We start from the raw sequence: 24,457 nt of genomic DNA on the forward strand, positions 1-24,457 counted from the left end.
TAGAAGCAAAACTCGGTCGAAATTTGGATATAAAAACAATATTGTTTGTTGGGTAGTCGTTCCCAATCAGCTCTAAGTAATATATGGGTTTGTTTTAACATAAATTTTGGGTGTAGACAACCTAAATTATTAGTTTTACACCAACCTGAAATATAATTCTAAACAATGTAATTTATTAGTTTCTTTCTGTTTATTTACAAAACTTGAATATGTGTTCTGGAAAACAAAAAGAAATAACGAAATTTATTTTAGTTTTTAAGGATGTCGATGAACGTTTAGTTCATTTCGTTCCATTTTGTCGGTTTCTTGCTAACTTCTATGATCGAACCTTGCCTGTTTCGCGCTACCTTTTTCGCCCTTCGTATAACAGTTTTTTTCCCTTTCGCTCTCTGTTATGCTGTTTGGGATTCGATTAATTTAATTTAATTTTGTGAGTTGTTGACAGTTTTATCAGAGACTAAGTCTCTGGTTTTATGTTTTCCTTGTAATCCTAATTTTAACAATGAGAAAAAGAGATTGAATTTTTTTTTAAATAACTCAAAAAAATTAACTCTTATATTATTTAGATATCCGACAGTACAAAACCGCAATGCTAAGAATGGTGCCTTTCTCCCTAAGAAGGAGACAAGATGAAACCCTTTCAAAAAGGTGTGAATTTGTCTCATCAGTATGTGAAATTGTCTTATCGAGGGATAGACGCTAAATCCAATAGCGCAACTTTAAGCTTGCTTATATGACCCTTTTCCATGATTTTTCAATACTTTCTTTTCACAATCTTGCTCAACTATGACTCTAAAATAAATCATTCGCGTCTTCAGGCATTGCATTTATCACTCATATGAGTAAATGCGCCCGGATAGTTTGCTACTGCGACAATAAAAACTCACATTTTTACATGAAAAGCTATTGGCACTCACACAACTTCTCCGGATAAATACAACGTGTTATTTCTCCGGATAAATAAACAGCCGGAGAATGAGTGAATGAGTTATCACGGAATCCTTTTTGCGTTCGCTGCTTTGCTGTCGTTATTCCAAAACACAAAAAACAAGTCTATCATACTTCTTTGCCGCTTTTCTTTGTAATTAAGTGTATTTTTTGAAGTTTTAATTGATGTCCACAAAATTAAAATTTTATCACCTTCTCCGGTGAGAAGGAAAAAGTCAAATAAATTTTATCCGGCAAATCATTATCACGCTATTTGTGGAGACGGTGAATTTCGCCACTCATCTTATATCGGAAAAGTTGGACATCGGATAAGCTTCTTCTCGCGTGAGTGAGAGAGAATTACAATGCCTGCGCGTCTTTCTTTACTCCCGTGATAATTGAATATCGTTAGAACGGATAAAATGGAAAAGTTTGAATCCCTCATAGTTATTAAAAGGGAAAAGGAAAAGAAGCTTCACAATTCGCGATACTCTGAATTAAGTTGAATAAGAAAAGAATTGCAGATAATCGGCGTAGACGCAAAAGATGTTTTTTTAACAAAAGACTTTTAAGTCAGTTTTATGCTAGACCAAACATGAAAACAATTTGTTCCTGGCAACTCTGAAAAGCTCATCATGGCAATGAAAAACTGTGATCAATACTGAAACCTTTCCAACCAGAAACCCGCTGTTTCCATCTTTCATTATCTTCTTCCCAGCAATGTGTTATACGCGATATACATTCAGTGCTGTTCAATTACCATCACATCGAGCGGGTTTTCGCATTTGCGCAGATACAATTGCTTTTATTGGCGTGGTTTACTCATACTGAAGCGAAATGCATGTATGAAGACAGATCCAAATCGATGAAGGGAAGAAAGCTGCACTTGTTGCACTATGCTATTTTGTTTGTTTTTGACAGAACACAATATATGACTATCGCATAATGAAAGGTTTGAAATTTTAAAAACATTCTAGAATTAATTGATAAATTTGTTGTTGGGTCGGATTTGATTTTTTTGTACGAGCCATTAGTTGACCGCTTTCAATTCAGCCTTGAGATCGATCCATTAAATTCCCCCCACGGTGTGTTGTGAGCCACGCTGATGTGCATCAACTGCAGCAGTGCAGTGCTCGATTCACTTCATTCGTATTCGGATCCAGCAGTCGTGGAAAGTGTTTGGTCGCTTGAGCGTTACCACAACAAATTCTCATCGTCTATCTGTCAGCGTTGTGAGTGCGAGGCTGAAACTTATCAGTCAGTGATGATAAAGTGAAGTGTTGAATAATTTAAGTGGGAAGAGGGGTTCATATTTTTCGATTATTGGCTTTAATTAAACCGAAGGAAAGCGTCACCGGGGACAAATTATACGTTTCAATGAAAATTCGAGTGGAATTGATCGTCGGCAGCTGAGATTTTCTCACAGGACTAGGCTAGTGGATGGATACATTTTTTATTGTGTAGAATTAAGGGGTGCCAGCGAAGGTAGGTACTTATTTGTCTTTTTTTCAAGGTTCAATACTGAACAAATCATTTAAGATGGATTTGCCACTGTATAATTTAAGTGGCATGAATAGTGTAGACAGTATATACTTTACTAGTAACTGGAAATACCCGCACTAAACGAGTGAACAACCTTCGAAAGCGTATTATGACATCTTTATTCTCCTTGTGGTTTGAAAATAACTATTGTGGCTTAATACCAATGGCATTTTCGTTTTTACATTGCACTACACCATTTCAGTCAGTGTAACAATCATTCAAACTTGGGTGTTTAACGTTCTAAGTGGCGTCACTTGGTCTAGATAATAACAATTATATAGTGAACATAACTGCTTGATAAGAAAGCTAATCAAAACACGAGGGTCAATGTATTAGTGTGTGCTAGAGTGCTGCTTCTAGTCGCAAGTCCGTCTCATTTACCGCTTCATCGATTTTGTTGCTGGCACAGACATAATTTTCATTACCGTTACTTTTTTAGTCGAAACTCTGCTTTTCTTTTAGACTACGTTCCTTCGCTTAAGTTGGTCTTCTAGATCTCCGAATTGGTGCATGAGAACACAATGACTAACTTTAATAATGCAAACTTTTGTGCATCGACTGTTCCAGAAATCCAGCTCTGATATCGAGATATGGTTAGAAATCTCGCTAGGTAATATTCATTAATATTTCACATAATTTCGAAACCGGCATTTTTTAAAGTTTGGTATCTTTGAGGAATTTTTGCACTATAAAATAGAGCATCTTCCGGCAAAAAATTACTGATCATTCCTTCTAAAAATAATTATCTTAACTATTCAAGCAAATTAAGTTATATACTTAGTATCTTCGCAAAGTTAATGAGAATGCTGTTACAAACAACTTAAATGAAGACATGAACACTATGACATACGTGAGTATCGAGTCAGTCATCTCTGAGAAACAGAGGTGATCTTAATTTTGGAACCTTTCCATTGCTTCCGACCTTCCGGAACCTCTTGCGTTAACCATTGTGGTCGTAGAGATTTTGATTTGTCATTAATGATTCGGACCAAAAATGCCAGCAATTTAAAAAGGCATTTTCATAGGTTGTGCGTCATTTAGATATAATGCGGTTAATGTGAGAATTTCGTGTGTGACCACCAGGCCCGTAGCCAGGATTTTGTTTCGGGAGGGGCTTAAAACTTGTTGCATAAATATGTAATTTCTGTCGACTTGAGATAGTCACTTGAAACTGAATGTAATTTTGAAAATTTCTTAATGAAAATAGTTCCAAAACTAAGGCAATAGAGAATATGTTGTCTGATACAATAAATGGTATAGTACATCGACGAATTCTTGCTTTTGAATTTGGTTTTATTATTAATTTATAAGCTACCATTTTCACCATTGGAATTTGCAAACGGTGGTCTGGTGGGTGCTCCCATCATACAACTTGGAGCCAACGAAGTGAGGTTGTCCAGCGCAGATTCATACGATATGCGTTACGTCAATTGGGATGATCCGCTGAACCTGAACTATACGAAGATCGTTGTCGATTATTAGGACTACACACTTTAGAAGATCGCAGGCCCGCGTCGTAAACTGCCTTTTTGTCTAAGCTTCTTATGACTGAATATGATGTTCCCGATCTTCTATCACAAATTAACCTCTACGCACCAACCCGTGTCCTTTGTTCTCGAACACTGCTGCACCGACATTAGTAATGACTTTAGGTCATTTCTTTTTAGCATAGTTCATTAAGACTCAACTATTTAAATACAAATACAAATACAAGAGAATGTCGGAATTCGCTTCAAATCTTCTGATTAGGAAGGCGATTTGTAGATGCGCAGAAACGGTTCAGCTCCTATTCAACTCAAATTTATAATAATTTTCAATATAAATGATGATACATTAAAGACTATTTTCAGACAAGTGAGAACAACTAATTATTGAAGTATTCAGATTTTTCACAGATCCTATTCTTTTATGAAATTGATACTTTTTATATCATTAGACAGGCTTATTTTTCTAGGCAATTCTTCTACTGAAACTATGGCAAAAAACAGACCAGTAATCTTGTTTGTTGACATGTAAAAAATACTACTGATTTCTCTACAAAGCGTAAATAAGAACTATAGCTGTATTTACCTAGATTAAGCAAATATTATATTTGAGCACACGAAGCTTTCAGGTTTCATTTCGGAATTCATGGATTTTTGGACAATACAAAAGTGATGTTTCAATAAATTAGTTTACTAAACTAGCCGGAATTTTATCTACTATAAAACTGTCCACTAATCGAAAGGAAATCCCCTGATTACTGTTATCTTGCAATTTACGTCAATTTTGTTAAATGTAACCAGAGCTTAAAAAAATTGACATACCTGCTTGAACTTGAAATAGAACCGAAACTCAATTCCTGCCCACCGCGATGAATGAAATGTTTGGTTCGTTTTCCTCGTCATTCATTCTCCCGACATAGCGCATTCGGGTTCGCATATGTTCGGTTTCAGAAGCAAACTGAATTTTATTTCTATGCTAGCTCTGAGAGGGATTATTGAGCGAAAATGCACTAAACATAGATTACGCAGCTCACTAATGCTCGAACTGTCCACATAATAACAAATGAATGCTTTGGTTGGTGAAGGTTTTTATATTTCGCATGAACGAAACGCATTCCTCGCATGAAAGTGAAATTAAGTGCCAATGAAAATGATGATGCGTTAAAATGACGCGAAAGCAAAAACTGTCGCCTCAGCTATATCGTTCTCAGTAAATTGAAATATTTTTTTTGCCTAGTACGCTTGAATGTGATGTCTAGTATTTATACTAAGAATACAGAGTTCAGAGACCTCATACAGTAATTCAAATTGGCTACAATTCAAAAACCTGTCATTTAAATTCAAAATAGAGTTGCCAATATCGAGTATTACATCTGAGTTTTATTAAATAGGACAATCACTTGCGATGATGCGTTCACTTTTAGAGAGTTTTAGTAGTCAGTCGTCCATTAAACTTCTTCTACTATTTTTTAAATAATTCATAAGTGAACTCGGTTCAATGCTTTAGCCAATCGAAACAGTGGTTCTGTTATCTAGTTATATCTATTTCCAACAATAAAAATAATAAAATGAGTTTTACTTGTTATCCAACAGATCTCACGCAAGCTCTTAACCATTGCACGTAGATACTTGTTTACGAAGCAGGGAAATATTTTTTCCTTACCAACTGCGTATAGGGGGTCGTTCATAACTATCTCGCTATTGAACACTTCCGTGTCATAATCGTGGTTGCTGCCTTTATGTTCGCAAACATGCTTGCTTGTTGCCTTTATGATTTTGAATTTCCTCAATGATTGTGCTGGCTGTAGATTTTGAGATATTGACGCAGCTATTGCCGTTGTCAATATTACCTGAACATGTGCCACATATTTGGTAATTGTTTGTGTTCAGCGATGAATAAAACGTAATGCGGCGTTTTTTTCACAGAACTGGAACGTACTAGTTTGCCTTTGATATGTGCAAAGAATACTATGTGTAATTGTACTATCGCATTATGTTTTGTACTGCGTTTCTCCCATATGTGATATGTATCTGCAAGTAAGCGGTATCCGATTTTGTAACCGAACATTGATTCTCTCACCGTCCATTTATATGAAGATCCATTAAAATTTAATGGCTTTAAATCATTCAAGATCAATGATTTCGCCTGATCGAATTTGTTGAACGCTATGAGCGCAGAATACCTGATGTGGTAGAAGTCAATAAAGGTGGCTATCGTAAGTATAGCCTCCACTTTCACCTCCAGAAAACGTTCTTCATCACTAATACTCGGTCTTATGCGAATCACCACTAATCACAGTATTTGGCCGGTGCACCACTTCTTGCTTCTGCGACTCACCCATCTCGACAGATTACTAGACTATAGTAGAAGTTTCCTTTGTTCTTCAGACAAGGAACACAATATAAAAGTAACTTTATTTGTCGTTCGCTTCACACCGGCTGGAACAGAAGCATAAACCACACTGAATTTCGTGACCATTGATTTTGGTTGTTGGAAACAGCAACCTTCTAACTTTATCTCAAACCAAACAAGCTACAAGCTAAAGTCGTTGATAATAATGTTTTTGAAATTTATTTTCGAAACATTTCGGGGGGGGGGGGGGGGCTTTAGCCCCCTAGCCCCCCCTCTAGCTACGTGCCTGGTGACCACGCGCATCAACCCGTAACACCTAATCTAGAAAACCAAACATGAAAATGAGACTAAGTTTGCCCTTTCATGCCCAACTTTTTTCTAGTGCGTGTAGGGTTTCAAAGCTACTTTTTTCTTGAAAACGGTGGGGTCAAGAAACTCGAAAAACCTTTTTTCATAAAGGTAGGTGCTTCCCTTGCAGTGCTAGAAGCTGCTCAATTTTTACCTTCCAATGCTTACTACAATTCTCCTAGAATATTTCAAATAGTCCAACTCCGTAGAAAACGTAGCCAAAAATAGTCTACATTGATAATTTTAATCAGTTTTCACTAATATTGCAACATAACGAAGTTGTATGAAAAATTCATTTTCCGTCGTCAACGTAAGATGTCCCTGGCAGCACTGCTCCATCGGAGTTTAATCAGACTAATTGCAATAACTTCAGTTCTAGAGCTGACACTTGTAACTGTTAATACTCAAATGAAAGCCAATAGTCACATTTATTAGCTTTACTTGTTTGTTTGAGCCAATCTTGCCTCAATCAGAAGTTATAGCTGTTTGAAATCGTTGTTGTCCACAAACAACATGGGCATGAATGGGTTAAAATGGAGTCAGCCAGAAACACATGCCAATTCCATTCAGGATTTAAGCTACTCTTCATCACTTACGATTCCATCGAAGGTGGCCAAAGTGGTAAAAGAAGGTATGATTGATCTTCAGTAAGGTGTAGCTATAAATCCAAACAATTTAGTACATATTTTATTAAATTTAGCATTTGGTTTATAAAAGATATAATTGACTTCTTAACCACCAATAGACCCCGTGTGAAACTAACTCAGATATTATTTCGTTAAAAATATCTGGGTAATCGATTTGTGGCTGTTGACTAAGTTGTGCATCCAAAACTAGGCTGTAATACCTGTACGGTAATAAGAAAAATGCTCTAATAGCCAAACGGTTAATACTAAAACGGTCCCAACAAAAAAATCCCTAAACGGTAATCTAAATACATTCAAATACTCTCTGCGTTACACTCATGTTTTATCAATTCTTATACAATAAATATTACCGCGTTAGTTTGTTTAGAAGTGTGCAGGGGTAGGCTGTGGTTGTCAAATAACATATATTTTGCCCGTACCCAACATTTCGCCTCGGTTCAGCTCTTTGGACCCCATCTTTTTGGTTACTTCACCCCAAAAACGAGAATATAGGGTAAGCGGTTTCGGATGTTTCGTTTACTAGTCGTTGACATATTTGTAATTTTGTTATTTATTGTTTTTTAACCGTGATGATCAGGTTCGGTCCAGCTGATGTTGGGTACGAAATACTTGCTAGACAATGTCCTCCTGGAAGTGTGTAGTATTTCGCTTGTCATTGTATTGCACATGAAGCAAAGCAAACACAATGTGGATAACGACGGGCTTCGATTTTTTCTACACGACACAGCTTCAAAGCACAGTCAGAAAAAAATCGACTCGAAATAGTGATCGGGTATTTCGATCGGTGTTTCTTTTCTATCCCGACAACAGAAAGGTAACGACTGCAAAAAAATGAACAGTCCTTCCCTTCCTGAACGGTTTGGATCCACATATCAGAACTGAGGGTCCGGTTCCAGACACTTGTCTGGATCTAAGCAATAAGTATGGGCCTGGTTCAGGTCCGGATCTGATAAGGGGAAAAGGGGATGGGCTAGATCCGGGGACTGGTCCGGATCCGGGAACTGATCCAGATCCGGGAATTGGTCCGGATTCGGGAAACGGATCGGATCCAGCAACTGGATCGGATCCGGAAACTGGTTCGGACCCGGAAGCTGGTTCAGACCCGGAAACGTGAAAAAGTGTTTGGTTGTGTAAATTGCGATAATATGGGTTTGCAAATCAAACCCGCATTAATCAAACAATTATCTCAAAAACTCAACGTAGGGGTTAGGTATTTTTTACATAGAATGTGTATGCAAAGTTTGAAAGAAATCGGAAGTAGTTTTTGAATAGCAGGTAACACCGAAAATCATGTTTTTTTTCCAGAGGTGTTCTATAAGAAGCTTTGTCATCGAGTCGCTTGTCGATATTTTTACATGGATAAATTACAGCATGTTATTGAAATGATACACTATAATGTACAAATCAATCAATCAATCAGCTTTAATCAATTCGCTTTACGCAAAGTTCTAAGAAAAAATCACAAAAAGTGTTTTTTCACACTGGAACCCTTACTTCCTCCACACAGCGCTGCAATTTTGTTTTTGTTTCGTACCTTTTCCATATATGTTTTTACTATGCTTTACCTGTTCACTCATAATAAACGATTATTTTAGTTTCCCTTGAAAAAGGCCGCCAAACACGGTCGAAGCGTCGGGCAGTTTTAAAAACAATTCGTTTGCTCAAGCTAAATTGACTGAGAAAGCCGTAAATATTCACAGAAAATTGTAGTTCCAGTCGGTACAATACTCAAAGATATTTTATTAAATTTAGCATTTTGTTTATAAAAGATATAATTGACTTCTTAACCACCAATAGACCCCGTGTGAAACTAACTCAGACATTATTTCGTTAAAAATATCTGGTTAATCGATTTGTGGTTGTTGACTAAGTTGTGCACCCAAAACTTGGCCGTAATACCTTTACGGTAATGAGAAAAAAGCTCTAATAGCCAAACGGTTAATTCTAAAACGATCCCAACAAAAATTCCCTAAACGGCAATCTAAGCACATTCAAATACTCTCTGCGTCACACTCATGTTTTATCATTTCTTATACAATAAATATTACCGCGTTAGATTGTCTGTGCAGGGGTAGGCTGTGGTTGTCAAATCACATATATTTTGCGCGTACCCGATTCGGATTCGGGAAACGGATCGGATCCAGCAACTGGATCGGATCCGGAAACTGGTTCGGACCCGGAAACTGGTTCAGACCCGGAAACGTGAAAAAGTGTTTGGTTGTGTAAATTGCGATAATATGGGTTTGCAAATCAAACCCGCATTAATCAAACAATTATCTCAAAAACTCAACGTAGGGGTTAGGTATTTTTTACATAGAATGTGTATGCAAAGTTTGAAAGAAATCGGAAGTAGTTTTTGAATAGCAGGTAACACCGAAAATCATGTTTTTTTCCAGAGGTGTTCTATAAGAAGCTTTGTCATCGAGTCGCTTGTCGATATTTTTACATGGATAAATTACAGCATGTTATTGAAATGATACACTATAATGTACAAATCAATCAATCAATCAGCTTTAATCAATTCGCTTTACGCAAAGTTCTAAGAAAAAATCACAAAAAGTGTTTTTTCACACTGGAACCCTTACTTCCTCCTTAAGGCAATTAGTTTGAATTAAAAATCCACAATAGGCTTTTTTACCACCTCAATGACTATCTTGAATAACAATCGCTTCAGACAATCCTGAAACAGCACATACCAATGATAACTAATTTTGAGCTTTTAAACTTTTGACCAGGTTTTGATTTGATTTACGCCTCTGTGCGTCGAGAAGATTTTGTGTAGATCTCATAGAATTTTGCAGTTTTCCGGCGTATTGCAAAAAAGAGGAATACTGATTATACCTAAGTTTGAATGACTGTAGTACCGACTACACCGGTGTAGTGTACAGTCAAAAACGAAAATGCCATTAGTTTCATATATAAAACTTTGTTGTGCACGAAAAAATAATCTAAGATTTATCAATTGCTTGAATTAGCATAAGCTTATAACGTTAATGCCATATTAATGTGATGAATAAGAGATCATGTACCCTAGATTATTCTTATGCTATCTAACAAATAACTAACATGCTCACAATCACCGTTTCCACACTGTATAGCTAACCAAACATTATTATCCACAGATCAGACGCAGGTGGGGACGGCTTATCGTTGTCAAACAGCTGAGCTCAGTAGTAATAAGTTGCCGAGATACTGAGAGTGTGAATCTAGATCTTATAGCACTACTACTATTGCCCGCACTGTGAGCCAGCCGCCAATTGAACGGAACAGCGAGACGTAAACGGACAGTAACTGCCCGAGAGTCGACAGTCGTTTTAGCGGATGCATTGAAAACGACCGGCTAGTTGATCATTACTTGTGATTTTGTGCAGAAGGCAGCTTTAATCAAATTCGTAATCATGGTAAGTGATAACTGGAATTGTGGTATGCGCATCGTAGTTGTAAAGTGATTACAAGCTGTAGTGTTTATAAAGTGTAAATTATCGACGAATACGAGAGCTGAGCAGATTATTTGAATGCTTGCAAGGTGTATAGTGATGATATAATAATATGCACGAGTAAATAAAAGCCGTGAGAATTAGTGGTAACGCATTGGTCGTATTGCTTAAGGAACTCAGGCCTTCACCTTCAAGAGCGTATCGCAATAAAAAACTTGCCCTTGGTTTATTTAAACATGCACACTGTGTGCCGAAACAAATCTGTGAAAAATCTAAAAATAAATGTCAAGTACAATGCCGTGATATTGAACGCTGCCGCGCTTCCTGGCCGTCCCGATCCCTTCATCCAAGGGGTACCAGCGACATAGTATCTTTACACGTAGGATTTGTTTTTACGAGTTGTTCGCTTCCGATGATGGATATAAGTTATGTCTTTAAAATTATTGAGCATTGTAGGAATTTTTCAGGTGCATTTAAACTTGAGTGAAATATGATTTGAAAGCGAAGATAGTTTTGAAGTGTATTTGAAACATATGCACTAAGCGACGGTTCAGAATTAGTCCTTGTTTCAATATTTTGTGAGGAAAACATTTTTTCACGTTTATCGGATGATATTTTGCAATAAAATTTGTTGTGTTGGTTTAACAATCTTTTTATAAACCTACTACTCCCAGAGTTGTAGCTCCCGAATTACTGAAACTCGTATCGAAATGGTGAACGAGAAAATTTTGATGATAGCAATGGGCGGTTAAATCAAAATTAGAGTCATCAGAGTTGATTAAATTTCACAGTTGTGTTTTACTGTGTTCGATACATTCGGACATACGTTCAGCATTTGTTAAAGCAATGCAGCAGCTATACATTTGATTTCTGAGAATATTTTACACAAAGCACTGTTTAAGGGGAGTAGATGAAGCAGTATTTGGAATTTGGTTTTGGAATGACTGTTCCATTGATTTTCTTTACTTTCTTTTACACTTATTCTATTGAAAGTTTTTCGCAAATTTCGTAAATAATTGATATGAACTGATCAAAATGGGAAGTTTGCAGTAATTTAACTTTGTCAGCATGTAGACAGAACAAAAACAAAAATTATTGGGTTTTATCTAAATCAAGCCTGAATCACATTTACCGTGTGCGCTGGCGCACTGTCTTGCTAGAATACATAATGGTAAGCTTATTAAGGGAATCGCTTCTTTGGGAAAACAATTTTCTTCGAAACCTTTTGTGATTTAAATTCTATTGATTGTTAGCAGCTTTATTGATAAACAAATACAAAGAGTAACTTACTTCGCTTGCAAATGAACCCCCAAATCATCATAGAAACTGCACTCTGGAAACGTGATATATCTTTTGGGTCTTAAACATATTCTCTCTATATACGGCCCATATCCGATAGTTTTGAATATTGTGGGACTGCTTCAGGACGAAAAATTTCTTCTTGCAGAAAATGAATTCAGGACCTGTGTGCTACGTGAGTATTATCGTGGCTCTATCTGACTGATGTTTATTGGAAGGCTCCGAAACACATGAAGCGTTACGTTTTTCCACAAGCTTCCATTAGGATTATTTAAATTTTTGGTCAAATGGAGCATGGATGATGCCATAAAGTTCTCAGCTAATAGATCCCAGTACAATTCGGTCCAGAATATTTCCTGTTCCTAGATCTCAATATTAAATATTAAACTTAGGACTAAAAGATCTTGCACACTCAAGGCACTTGTCTAGAAAAACTGTCAAGATCGCTATGTTCTCAAAACGGCAAATAAAGTGCCATGAATTCTACAATAATCACGTTTATACGTTACGAAATCAAGACCATGAACAGAAAACATAAGTTTTATAATTATGTTCAATTTCCTTTCAGTAAAACATGCATAATGCTTTTATTTGTGGAGATATTCGTTTTTGTTTTGTGAACTTCAGACACGGATTTCGTCACGTCATTATTAAATCCTTTTTCTGTACTTGAACTAGTTCCCGTGGATGGAATATTTTTCGTGGAATTATTTATTCATAGATTTAGGAACACTATGCAGAGTACAACTATACGACGCGAACTGATTCATGATTTATTCCATTTTGATCATGATCGGGTTTTTGTTATTTTCTAGTGAACTATTTCACGAAACTCAGAATTACATTCATGAATCCTTTCAATCTGTGAACTAATTCATGATTCCTAATATATTATTAACGATTCAATATCCGTGCTCGTATCATAATTCACTAAATCATAAAGTATTATTCACAGATACGTAAACTGATTCATGATTCCTCGCGTATTATTCACGACTTATCATTCGTGCTCGTGAAATAGTTCACAAAATCATGAATTCGTGAAATCATTTTTGTTCCATGTACTTAATCATGAAATATCAAAAAGGTATAGCGACCGGTAATAGGTACCAATAGCAGATAAAAGACAACTATTGGAACCTCGAAGATCGTAACTCATTTGTTAAAATTCAGTGTGATGCCTGGATAGAAAACGAAAACTGCACTGAGCACCAAAAATATATTATGGAGTCATAAATCTTGTTCGTGATGTAGTTCACAGAACAAAATACCGCGATCCATATAGTCAAGTTATTGACTAAAACATCACGATAACTGGAATATAAATTTCGAAATTCTTGATCATCATTTACCTGTCGGCTCTTTTAGATGGTATATAGTGTATACAAAACAGTGCATCCCAAAATTATGAACAAGAATCATAGTAAAACATGTTCAGGGAAGTACCACAGTAACTCCTAACCAAACATTCGAATTAAACACCAGGTATTTGTTTGATGCGAACTAGTTTTATGGAAACATACATAGTTTCATAAATATGGGGTTATTATTCACAATCATGAGTTTTTCGTGAATTAATGAACGGATTTCTTCCCGTTTAAGTACCTTTGGTTACCACTCCGAATTGCGAAAATGCTCGTTAAAAAATATAAGGAGGTGTCTACAGAAGTCTGAGCCACGCGAGTACAAAGTAGATGGTGTCGAATTGAATATGGAGATCATGATAGACAGTTTATCGAGTTGGACTTTTAACCCTTAAAGGCGCAAACCAATTTTATTCAATTTTTTTTAAAATTGTCTCACTGCTTTAATACGTTACTATTATAATTTTGAGGTGGTTTTCGCGATGCTGTTTTAAAACAATTGTGCGCACCTAAGGGTTAATAGATTGAGCGGCTGGAATCGTGTTGGCAATGGGACTAATTTCGGTTATCGATACATTAATTTGTATTAACTATATCGACTAAAAGAGCCGGGACTTGCATGATGTTCCTGATTTCGGATGTTTAGTCACGACGTCGTATATTTCTCGTACCTATGGCTGGTCCCTATCACCTGGACACAACTATGTTTCATTTAATATATCTGTTTAGGCAACAAAATTGAATTCATGAATATTATTCCAAATTTTGTGTAATAGTTCACGTGAGTATTTTAAGACCACGTGCAAAGTAACACGAGAGGAGTATCTTTTAAATTTCAGAAGCACACAAAATAGATTGTGATATACTATGAAACAAGAACTAGTTCACGAACTCATGCATAATTTTTCATGATTTTGAGAGCAATATCACGTGGAGTGGAGTTGTGACTAATATGCTGACGATCATGAACCAGTTCACGAGTCCATGAATAATATTTCATGGCTTTGTGAACTACTTAACGAGCACGAGTTGGGTGACGTGACAAATATACCAGGCATTCAAGAGTGATGATTTAAATGGTCCTTAATGACAAAAGCAATCAAACTGAGTTATTTGCAGCACAGTACGTGATTGTTGCATAGCTAACGAATAACGAAAGCCAGATTTCATTATGCTCTGTATTTATAAATAAAACAAGTTATATTTAAAACTTTGTAAAATTTTTATAATCATGTTTAAACATTTTGCGCTTGAGAAACTTCTGCAGCTATTGATATGCGTCTTGTAAAAACGTCGCAAGATTAATTTTTATATGTTTTTCTCACAGCACTTAGGCGCGACTTATTTTATATTTTAAATTTGTGAAGTACAATAAATTCTAATTGCAACCCTTATTTATTCTGAATTACCATGTCATTCATTGATTTTAACCACTTGCAGCTTATGGTAGGTTAATATAAACTAAAGTTTACCCCCAAATATTTTCTCCAGGGCTTCTTTTCAATCCAGTGCAATAATTCACGATTGCAATATAAAACATTTGTAGTCTGATGCTCACTTTGTTGAAAAATTCGAAGAAATTCAACATTCGTCACAAGTGTTACTTTTATTGAAAAAAAAAACTTTATGTGCATGTGGATTTTTTAGTCCGGAAAATGACTTAAGTGAAAGGTCCTATAACTTTAAAAATGACGCATCATACTAAATGGCTTTAAAACTACATTAACACTATACATTTCATATTTTTCATACTCTTTACCTAATTGGTATAATTTTTCCATCAAAACACATATTTGTACATGAATTCACGTTGTATATTCGGACCATAAGCAATATTCCTAAATTTAAGAATGAAATCACATTTCGTCACGGTTGGCATAGCGGAAACCGTGACTGAGGTACGTAAAAAACAGAGCTCCACAAATATATGCGTTATTTAAGAAACATGGAGCACAATTCTGAAACACCTGATTTTTGTTCATGGTCCTATTTTCGTAACATAGAAACGTGATTGTTACAAAATTCATGGTACTTTATTCACGAATTTGGGAAGAATTTTTTTCCGTGCATTTGTTGCGACTTAGCCGTTAAGACCCATTTTTTTCCGCTCATTGGTTAGCTTGCAAGTGAATGAAGCTTTCTGATGAACGTTGGAAGCCGCGTGATCTTTCGTGTTGAAAACAGCGGTGCTGCTATTCTTAGATACATCATGCTCAGCTCTCAAATGTGCGTAAAAATGCTGATTGATGCGAATGTTTTTATTTTTTCCGTCTATCTGTGTCGCTCATGACATTCATCTACGTCACCCATCAACCAACCAACCAACCAACCACAACCAACACAACAATCAAAACTCTCGACATACGCGCTCATTGTGATCACCTGTGCCGCCCATCAGTTATTCATGTGTCACCAGATGGCGTTGGAGCATGAATCAAAGCTGAGAGAGCGGACTGCCGCAACTGCATCTGCACCCCAAACGCCCGTCACCGTAAGTTGTATGAGACCAATGCAAGAATTAGAGAAATAATTGTCTAACTATGCTTTGCTCTGGTTTTCATGCAACTTATTTGCGCTGTTTTTTTCTTCCTTAGTTTCATGATTCTTCGAATTTCTAGGCTATCAACTAGCACAAGGTTGTTTTCCTTCATTTTCTATTAAGCTATTATTGCTTGCATTATTAATCCTAAATTATCCGCTTAAAGCATCATAATACCAGAACTAAACTAGCATGACTGGAGTTATTTGGAACATGTACAATTTTAGATTTTAGTTAACTTACTCAAGAAAAATTCGTTCGTTTTAATTACATATACAATCTTTAAATTCAATGAACACTACATGTACACTTCACTTCGCTATCTGTAGTGATAGTGAAGTGCATGGATTGTTGATTGCAGTTTATTATTATATAACATAGTTGAATTAAATCGAACATTTGATTCTAAGTATGCTGAACGTGACATTCCTTTATGTCACTCAAAAAAGTACTGTTCAAAAAGTACATTGTTTATAGATTATCTAGAAATACACAAGTAAATACTACACTGTTTTTTTAATTTTCTTAACTTTTCGTGGGAAGCTTGATAAGTAATTACTTCCAAATAAAGGACTTCCACTTTAATAATACTGTAGTTTCCAATATAGTGTATTGATGCACACGACAGTTGAATTGAAGGCAAGACCTTTATTGGTGATTACTCATCAAATCCAAAAACTCATTAAACAAATTATTCTACAATAAACTAATAACTACCTACATATATGTGTGTGTCTAATCCTACGACCGTTCGTTATATCCGAAAATCTAACGTAACCACAACGGTACTTTCCAGATGCGTGACGCCAACGTGCCGATTATCTGGGTTCTCGGCGGACCCGGTTGTGGCAAAGGAACCCAGTGTGCCAAGATTGTTGCCAAGTACAACTTTTCGCACTTCAGCACAGGAGATTTGCTCCGCGATGAGGTAGCATCCGGCTCAGACAAGGGCAAGGAGTTGCAGGATATGATGAAACAGGGTATCCTGGTGCCTAACGAAACTGTGCTAAAGCTGTTGGAGGCGGCGATGGTGAAAGCGCTAGCGGGTACGGTTGGCTATTTGATTGATGGGTGAGTATTGAAGCTATTTCTATGTAACGCTTTTCTACACATAAAACATCATTTTAGCTATCCCCGCGAACCAGCACAGGGACCAGAGTTCGAGAAGTTCATCGCTCCCGTAGACATCATTCTATACTTCGAGTGCTCGAATGTAAGTTCAATCTGATAATTGCATCGCTAGATTAGCTGATTCAATCTTTGTGTGCCAAAATCACAGTCGATATTATCCAAAACTTTGCCATGTCATGGCAGTATTCGACATAATTGTCCAAATATGGATCCAAAATGTACTTCATCTTATAGTTAATTCCTTGACCATTCTTCTCCACGACAGTACATAAACTGATAATCCGGTAGCGATCGTAGTTGGCCGCTCGAATCTTATCCTTAATCACTTTGGCAATTTTTTGGCACAATTCCAAATTATTTTCCGGATTGTATACATATTTAAGCAGATCACCATCCTCGTCTCGAATGATAAACTGTTGTCGGATGGTTTTCTGAATCATGGCCTTCAAGCGGTTAATGCTAAACGGTGGAACGGCGATAACCTTTTCCTCCTCTTCCATGTTGATATAATGATTCATATCCTTCGACACCTCTTTATATTTACACTTGCGATTTCCCAGGGCCGCCGTGAGAGATTCAGAAAATCGCATGCTTTGCGATGATGGAGCCGCGATGATCCTTAAAGTTCGAATTGCAATCATAAATAACTATTCGATACAACCGTTTGATTGTAGGTACTTACTTCTTACCACTGGTGATTTTAAGGGAGCCCCAAACAGCCATTTTCGCTGATCGATTTCGATTCGCTTACCAGCACTTGAAAGGACGGCACTTTGCTGATGTAGTATCGATTTTTGTTTTTGCTGTAACAGTCGCACGAGGAAGTGAGCTGCAGATGCACATGCATGCAAGTTCAAAACCGAAATAATTCACCGTAGCTGCAATTTTGAGCTCAAGAGTAAAAAGCGAACGAATCGAAGTTTTCAATTTCGGCCCATCAATTAACCGGTGACACGTGTTTCGTGATTCGTTCGCTGTTTCCGTTAGGTTTTGTGTTTCATTCTATGCTGTTTTGCTGTTGACGTGTGAGAAGGATATTTGAGTGCGCTATGGCGTTGTTGGAGGTGTTTTCATTTTCCGGGGTAAATGTGGATGGGTACACAGATATGTAAGTTTATATGATAAATATCGTTTTTCTTTTACATTAAAAATAATGACATTGGAAAAGCGTAAAATTCTGGCTGAAACCAACGCAAAGTTTTCCGTCAAGCAGGAAAAGTATGAGCCATGCGGCTGAAACCAAAAGTCGGGAACTAGTCATTTGAAAACGAAGTCGGGAATCCAAAGGAAAGTATCCAGATCCAACATTTTTGAACCTGACATTCGAACTTCTATTTACTGATAATATTTGAATCGGATTTAGGTAATTTTTGCGTCTGGTTTGTGAACTAGTTTTTTCTGCATGTAGTGTCGGAATGGAACTATTTTTTGTGGATATGTGTTAAAATCAAGTGATGGTGGTGTAGATGTATTTGCACGATTTACTTATCAGTTTCAGGAGAAATTACTGGTAGCATATGGCTGTCGCTCAATTTCAGCTGTTCCAGTTACGTTAAGGTTGGACAGAGAATCGGCAAAAATCGAAAACGAAAAAAGCAGTTTTTTCCCGCATCGCTTGTTAGATCTTCATGAAAATCAATCAGCTTATGTAGAATATTGTTGCAGTACTGCTGATTGATTTTCATAAAGATCTAACGAACGGTGAGGAAAAAAAAATTGCTTTTTTCGTTTTTGATTTTTGTCCGTTTCTCTGTTCAACCTTAAGGCTCAAGGTACTCTAGCACGGCGTGTGCGAGAATAGAAACGTGCATTTGTATTGACTTCATGTTGTTTTACATTTCTTACAAAAGAAATGTATAGGATTCGCTCAAACTTTGAAAATTTTTTCCGAGGCCCGGAGGGCCGAGTCTCATATACCAATCGACTCAGCTCGACAAATTGAGACAATGTCTGTATGTGTGTGTGTGTATGTGTGTATGTATGTATGTACAAAATGTCATGTAATTATCTCAGCAATGGCTGAACCGATCTTTATAAAATTAGTTTCAAATGAAAGGCCTAACGTTGCCATTTGACACTATTATTTTTGATTTTCGATATGTTGTTTACTCTCTGAGATATGGGCGATTTTGTCAAAACACAGCAGGTTTTTGGCGAATAACTTTTGAACAATACAATATTGTCCAACAAACTGCACATAAAAAGAAAGCTTGTTAAAATACCTTTCTAACAAGCGATAGATTGTCTAAATCCGTGCACGAGCGGCGAAGATATTAAACATTTTGTATTTCTAGTCCTCGCTTACCAATTTCTACTAGCTAAAAATGAGATTGTTTCATACATAGTATTGCTTTACTGGTGTTTTAGGGGCAAAACTAAACCGATTTTGAATATCGGGGTATGAAAACACATCTACTTGATTCAAGGAATTCGATGTTGAGAACATTTTGTGAATTACCTTTATAATAAATTAACTATTTCTCAAAAATCAATATATATAAGTTTACTTCAAACACAAAATAATGTGTTCATAAAGAAACAGTGAGTTCTAGTATTTATCCCTTGGATTAGGCATTGCGTTCAATCATGAGGTAAATATTGGATGTTATATCAATACACAGATCAACAAGTAATTCACCTAGTAGTGAGATAAAAGATTTCTCATATAATTATACTTGTGGCGTCACCGAAAGCAACTGTATGTTTGAAGCCCAAAAATCTAGCGAAAATTTAGCTCTTTTATAGGGTTACCAACCGTCCTTATTTTAAAGGACATGTCCTTAATTTCGATGATTTGGGAAAGCGTCCTTAATTTTACTTCAAATGTCCTTAGTTTTAATCTCAATCCATGTTATATTTGAAATCAATTAGATTAAATTCACTCAAGCGAATGAAACATTTTACTCGCCATTTTAGTTGTTCACTTCCTTAGAGTCTTTTGATTTGTTATGTTCATATTAATGATTCAAAAAGTTTAGTTTAGCCAAAAATTTTATTGCCTGAAGAAAAGTTACAAACTAATACTTTTCATGTTTCTCATCTTGTTGAGAAAAAAAAGATTTGTCCTCTAATTCGAACCATCGAATTTTAAACAGCTATCACTTTTTAGCACAGTCGGCAAATTTCTTAGTACCTTCATGGACTTTAATCAATAAGTTCTCTTAAGAAAAAACTTTGATTTTTGGAAACGAAGATTAAAAATATAGGATTTCTCGCAATAATATCCATACAAATTTCAAATGTAACACGGTATGCCACGACCTAATACTCTGCATAGTTTCTTAGGACTTAACTTAACTTAACTTTTCTTAACACCACTCAACCAAACACATTTAGTCAAAGATTAGTAAAATTTGTTAGTCTCGGTCAAAATTCAAAATGTCCTTATTTCGCTTTCAGCCCATTTGGTAACCCTATCTTTTACAAGATTTAGGTTATACTGGTTATGGCACAAAAATTACTACTCACATTAATTATGACAAGAATGAAAGGAATCAATATATCATAATAATATACCTATAAAAATAATGTCACTGCATTAACCATCATTTGCCATTCTTCACACGCCCCCATCTCTCTCTCTCTCTCTGTCTCTCTTCTATCGCATCTATCTAGCTATTTCTGTATCCATTTCTAAGTTGTGTGATAATCTGCCAATCTGAAATATTTATTAATTGTAATTGCGAAGGTTTGAGAAAACAAAACTATTTTTTGTATGCTGCTACATCAACTCAATTTTAATTCAATTGTATTCAAAGCCTGTATCTACACTATAATTAAGGAAATTCATGGCTATATCCGAAAAATATTTGGCTTAACTGGGTAATATGAAAGTTTGACGATGAAAATTTTCAAAAGAGACATTCCACGTGCGATATTTAAACTATTCGCATCTCTATTGAATTTTGAATGAAATATATACTCAAAGACTGAAAGCTGAAGCCAGCAGGATTGGTCTTGCCATCAACGTTTCGAAGACAAAATACATGAGAGGAAGAGGTTCTAGAGACGACAATGTGAACCTCCCACCCGAGTTCGGATTGACGGTGACGAAATCGAGATGGTCGACGAATTCATGTATTCGGGCTCACTGGTAACCGACAACAATGATAACAGCAGAGAAATTCAGAGACGGATCTTAGCGGGAAATCGTGCCTACTTTGGACTCCGGAGGACGCTCCGGTCGAACAAAATTCGCCGCCGCACGAAGTTGATTATCTACAAGACGCTGATTAGATCGGTGGTCCTCTACGGCCACGAGACCTGGACTATGCTCGTGGAGAACCAACGCACCCTTGGAGTTTTCGAACGAAAGGTGTTGCAGATGGAAGACGGAACGTTGCGCAGGCGAATGAACCATGAGTTGTATCAGCTGCACATTCGTTGTATTGGTACGAACTTTCATGAAAAATAACGGATCAAATACCAAAAATATCCACAAACCAGATCCAGGAAAAGAAGTCTTCCAAAGTACCCACTCTCGATGGGGGATGCAACTACAATGTGTCCTCTAACTTATCGTCGTCCATATTTGGATATACTGAGTAGTTTGAACCATTTATTTTTCACAGAATTGGTCTGTATAGGACTTATTTATCCATATTTCCTGCACGAGAATTCCGAACGAAACAATATGAAAGCTATAAGGATGAATTTAAAGAGACTGCATTGCAATCAACTGAATGCACGGCTTTTATGCAATCGACATAGCCTAGACATTTTACACTATTTACTTCAATGCAAATAAAAATTTTGAAATATCTACCTGTCTCATTCACGAATCGCATTCTCCCTGTCGTTCTTTGTTCAAGGGGCTTGAAAGCACATGTGACCTTGTCTCACTATACTATATTCAATTGTGCGTTGAAATACTAGACCAGTAAATTCTATTCTGTACATAAATCTTTTTTTCGGGAATATGTGACCAAAAAGTAAACTTCGAATTCCAAAGCAAATTGAGCGTTCCAGGTTCCTGATAAATAAATATGGTCCAACAATAAGGTAGAAACACCAGATAATCTTAAAACGACGTCAAGTAAAGAAGCATGAAAACAAAAAGAATAAAACCAAAAAAAGATGGAAGCCCTAGAAAGTCTATTGCATATTTATTAGCCTTTTCTCAGAAGATGGGATTTTAAAAACATTTCAAAACTTTTTGATGCAATGGTTCTCAAATTCGTACAATCCGGTTTATTCATTTTCTTAATTCAAAAATATTTTTAGCTTTAAATATATGACCATTTCATTTTAATTAATTATTTCATTCCGCATCTTTTTATTCGTTTTGTTCATCTGCTTTCATTTTACTTATTTTATTCGTTTCATTCTTTGGATTCACTCTGATCAGTTTATTCTTTTTGTGCATTTTACTCATAACTCATTTAACTTATTTTATTCATTGTTTTCATTGTATGCATTTTATTCATTTTTTCCAGTTTATTCATTTTGTTCAGTTTCTTCATTTTAATAATCTGACTACTTTTTCAGTTTCAATCTTTTATTCCAAATAGTTTATTTGATTCAATTTATTTCTTTATATTAATTTATAACCTTTTACCATTGTTCAATTTTTCATTTTAATCAATGCATTCTGTTCATTTTCTTCTTTTTATTCATTTTATCACTTCAGCTCATTTTGTTTATTTGATTCGTTTGTTTTATTTATGCATTTCATTTATTTTTTATTTTATTCATTTTGTTCATCCATTCTTTTTATTCATTTGATCCATTTCATTAATTTTATTCATTGTATTCACTGGATGAATTAAATCAATTTGACTCATTTGATTAATTTGATTCGTTTGATTCGTTTGATTCATATGATTCATTTGATTCATTTGATTCATTTGATTCATTTGATTCATTTGATTCATTTGATTCATTTGATTCATTTGATTCATTTGATTCATTTGATTCATTTGATTCATTTGATTCATTTGATTCATTTGATTCATTTGATTCATTTGATTCATTTGATTCATTTGATTCATTTGATTCATTTGATTCATTTGATTCATTTGATTCATTTGATTCATTTGATTCATTTGATTCATTTGTTTCATTTGAATCATTTGAATCATTTGATTAAATTTTATTCATTTGATTCATTTTATTCATAGCTTTAATTTTATGCATTTCATGTTCAGTTATTCGTTTTATTTCATTCAATTTGTTAGTATGAGTCAATTTATTCTATTAATCTTAGAACTATATCTAAATATAATCTTAATTTTTATGTAATAACCTAATCTAATTTGATTCGTGTATATTATAACTTTGATTTACATTAATTTCTCTACTCATTTTATGAATTTAAAAACCTATTATTTCATTTTTTGCTTTACTTTTTTATTTCGCTCGTTTTGTTGATTTCTATAATTTATTCAGTTTATTCGAGATTTTATTCGTGCAAGACTAGAAACTGTTATCATCCCACCTCTAGTTGGGTGCATACTTCTCGTGAGTTCTGCAAACTAATCCAATAGTGAAATGTGTAAGAAATGTCTCATCTCACTGCTAGGTGGATTAAATCGGTTTTTTCCTATTGCATTCTGATGAAATAAAAAGAAACTGAAAAAAGAGTCGAAGAACAATTTGTAGACTATGTCAAGGGGCATCAAATGAGTAGCCAGAATGATGAATTTTGTTTTGAAATTCATTATTTGGACATAATTACATAAATTAATTGTTTTTGTTCAAGCAAAATTTGAATTTTTAGCAAAAAAAATTATGCAATAAAATTGGACTGAACTGTTTTGCGCGTTAAGGGCACAAGACCTAATATAAATTAAGTTTTTTTTGTGTGTTTCGAATTCATCTCGTCAGTAACTAGCACCATCTGGGTGTCTAGTTAGACGATGTATCTAAACTAGTACCCAAATTAGCACTAGTTAGACACAAAAAATCCCAAACAGTTCACACGACATATGTGAACGCCTAAAGCCACAAGTCCCTAGTGATATCCCGGAAAGCAAATATAGCTCTGATTTGCTGACGAGAAAGCGAAGACGAACTCTTGTCTTTTGGTTCAAGAAACCAAACGCCTGGTATTATGCAATAAAATTGGACTAAACCGTTTTGCGCGTTAACGTTTTCTTGGTAAGTTTATTGGCCTAATGCTTACTTTTTACTTTATCAGGGTGCGGGTTTTGTTACTGTATAAGCTTTTTTTAAAGTGTTTTTTTATTCATTTCGTTTATTTGATAGGCACAAATGCGTTAGCTTGGCGGTGCCAAATGCTTTTGTTTTTACATTTTGGATATCTTAAAACTAGGAGGTTACAATGTTGAAATATTTTTTTTTACAAAGGAAAAGAAAGTTTACAGCTATCTTAAGACTAGAAATAAGATTCAATATACAAGAGAGGGCCAAAAGATTTTTTTATGA

The 24,457-nt window shown here is 35.5% G+C and overlaps 2 protein-coding genes across 3 annotated transcripts in view; one reads left to right on the forward strand and one right to left on the reverse strand.

Moving 5' to 3' along the window:
• Window positions 1–2,066: 2,066 nt before the first annotated feature.
• LOC131685056 (adenylate kinase isoenzyme 1) overlaps window positions 2,067–24,457 on the forward strand; it is a 33,412-nt gene continuing 11,021 nt past the window's right edge. The window contains exons 1-5 of one of the 2 annotated variants that reach the window (XM_058968454.1): window positions 2,067–2,412; window positions 10,424–10,702; window positions 15,800–15,892; window positions 16,737–17,011; window positions 17,069–17,153. In XM_058968454.1, coding sequence (XP_058824437.1) covers window positions 10,700–10,702; window positions 15,800–15,892; window positions 16,737–17,011; window positions 17,069–17,153 — 456 coding nt within the window. In that variant the 5' untranslated portion in view covers window positions 2,067–2,412; window positions 10,424–10,699. The remainder of the gene's footprint in view (window positions 2,413–10,423; window positions 10,703–15,799; window positions 15,893–16,736; window positions 17,012–17,068; window positions 17,154–24,457) is intronic. The other variant, XM_058968456.1, reaches the window with a different exon arrangement.
• LOC131685057 (dynein light chain Tctex-type protein 2B-like) lies at window positions 16,574–17,919 on the reverse strand. Its single transcript, XM_058968457.1, has 2 exons — window positions 17,754–17,919; window positions 16,574–17,689 (listed from the first exon to the last, which is right to left on the reverse strand). Exons 1-2 carry the CDS (start codon window positions 17,792–17,794, stop codon window positions 17,194–17,196), a joined length of 537 nt encoding a protein of 178 aa, XP_058824440.1. The 5' UTR covers window positions 17,795–17,919; the 3' UTR covers window positions 16,574–17,193.

Source organism: Topomyia yanbarensis, chromosome 2 (genome assembly GCF_030247195.1).
Source record: "Topomyia yanbarensis strain Yona2022 chromosome 2, ASM3024719v1, whole genome shotgun sequence".
Taxonomy (NCBI): domain Eukaryota; kingdom Metazoa; phylum Arthropoda; class Insecta; order Diptera; family Culicidae; genus Topomyia; species Topomyia yanbarensis.

What these genes read in the sequence shown, in the direction of transcription:
- LOC131685057 (XM_058968457.1), bottom strand. Translation starts at nt 17,794, where the DNA reads ATGGCTGTTTGGGGCTCCCTTAAAATCACCAGTGGTAAGAA. An exon ending in AAAATCACCAGTGGTAAGAA is followed by an intron (nt 17,690 to 17,753) that starts GTAAGTACCTAC and finishes TCGAACTTTAAG; the next exon opens with GATCATCGCGGCTCCATCAT.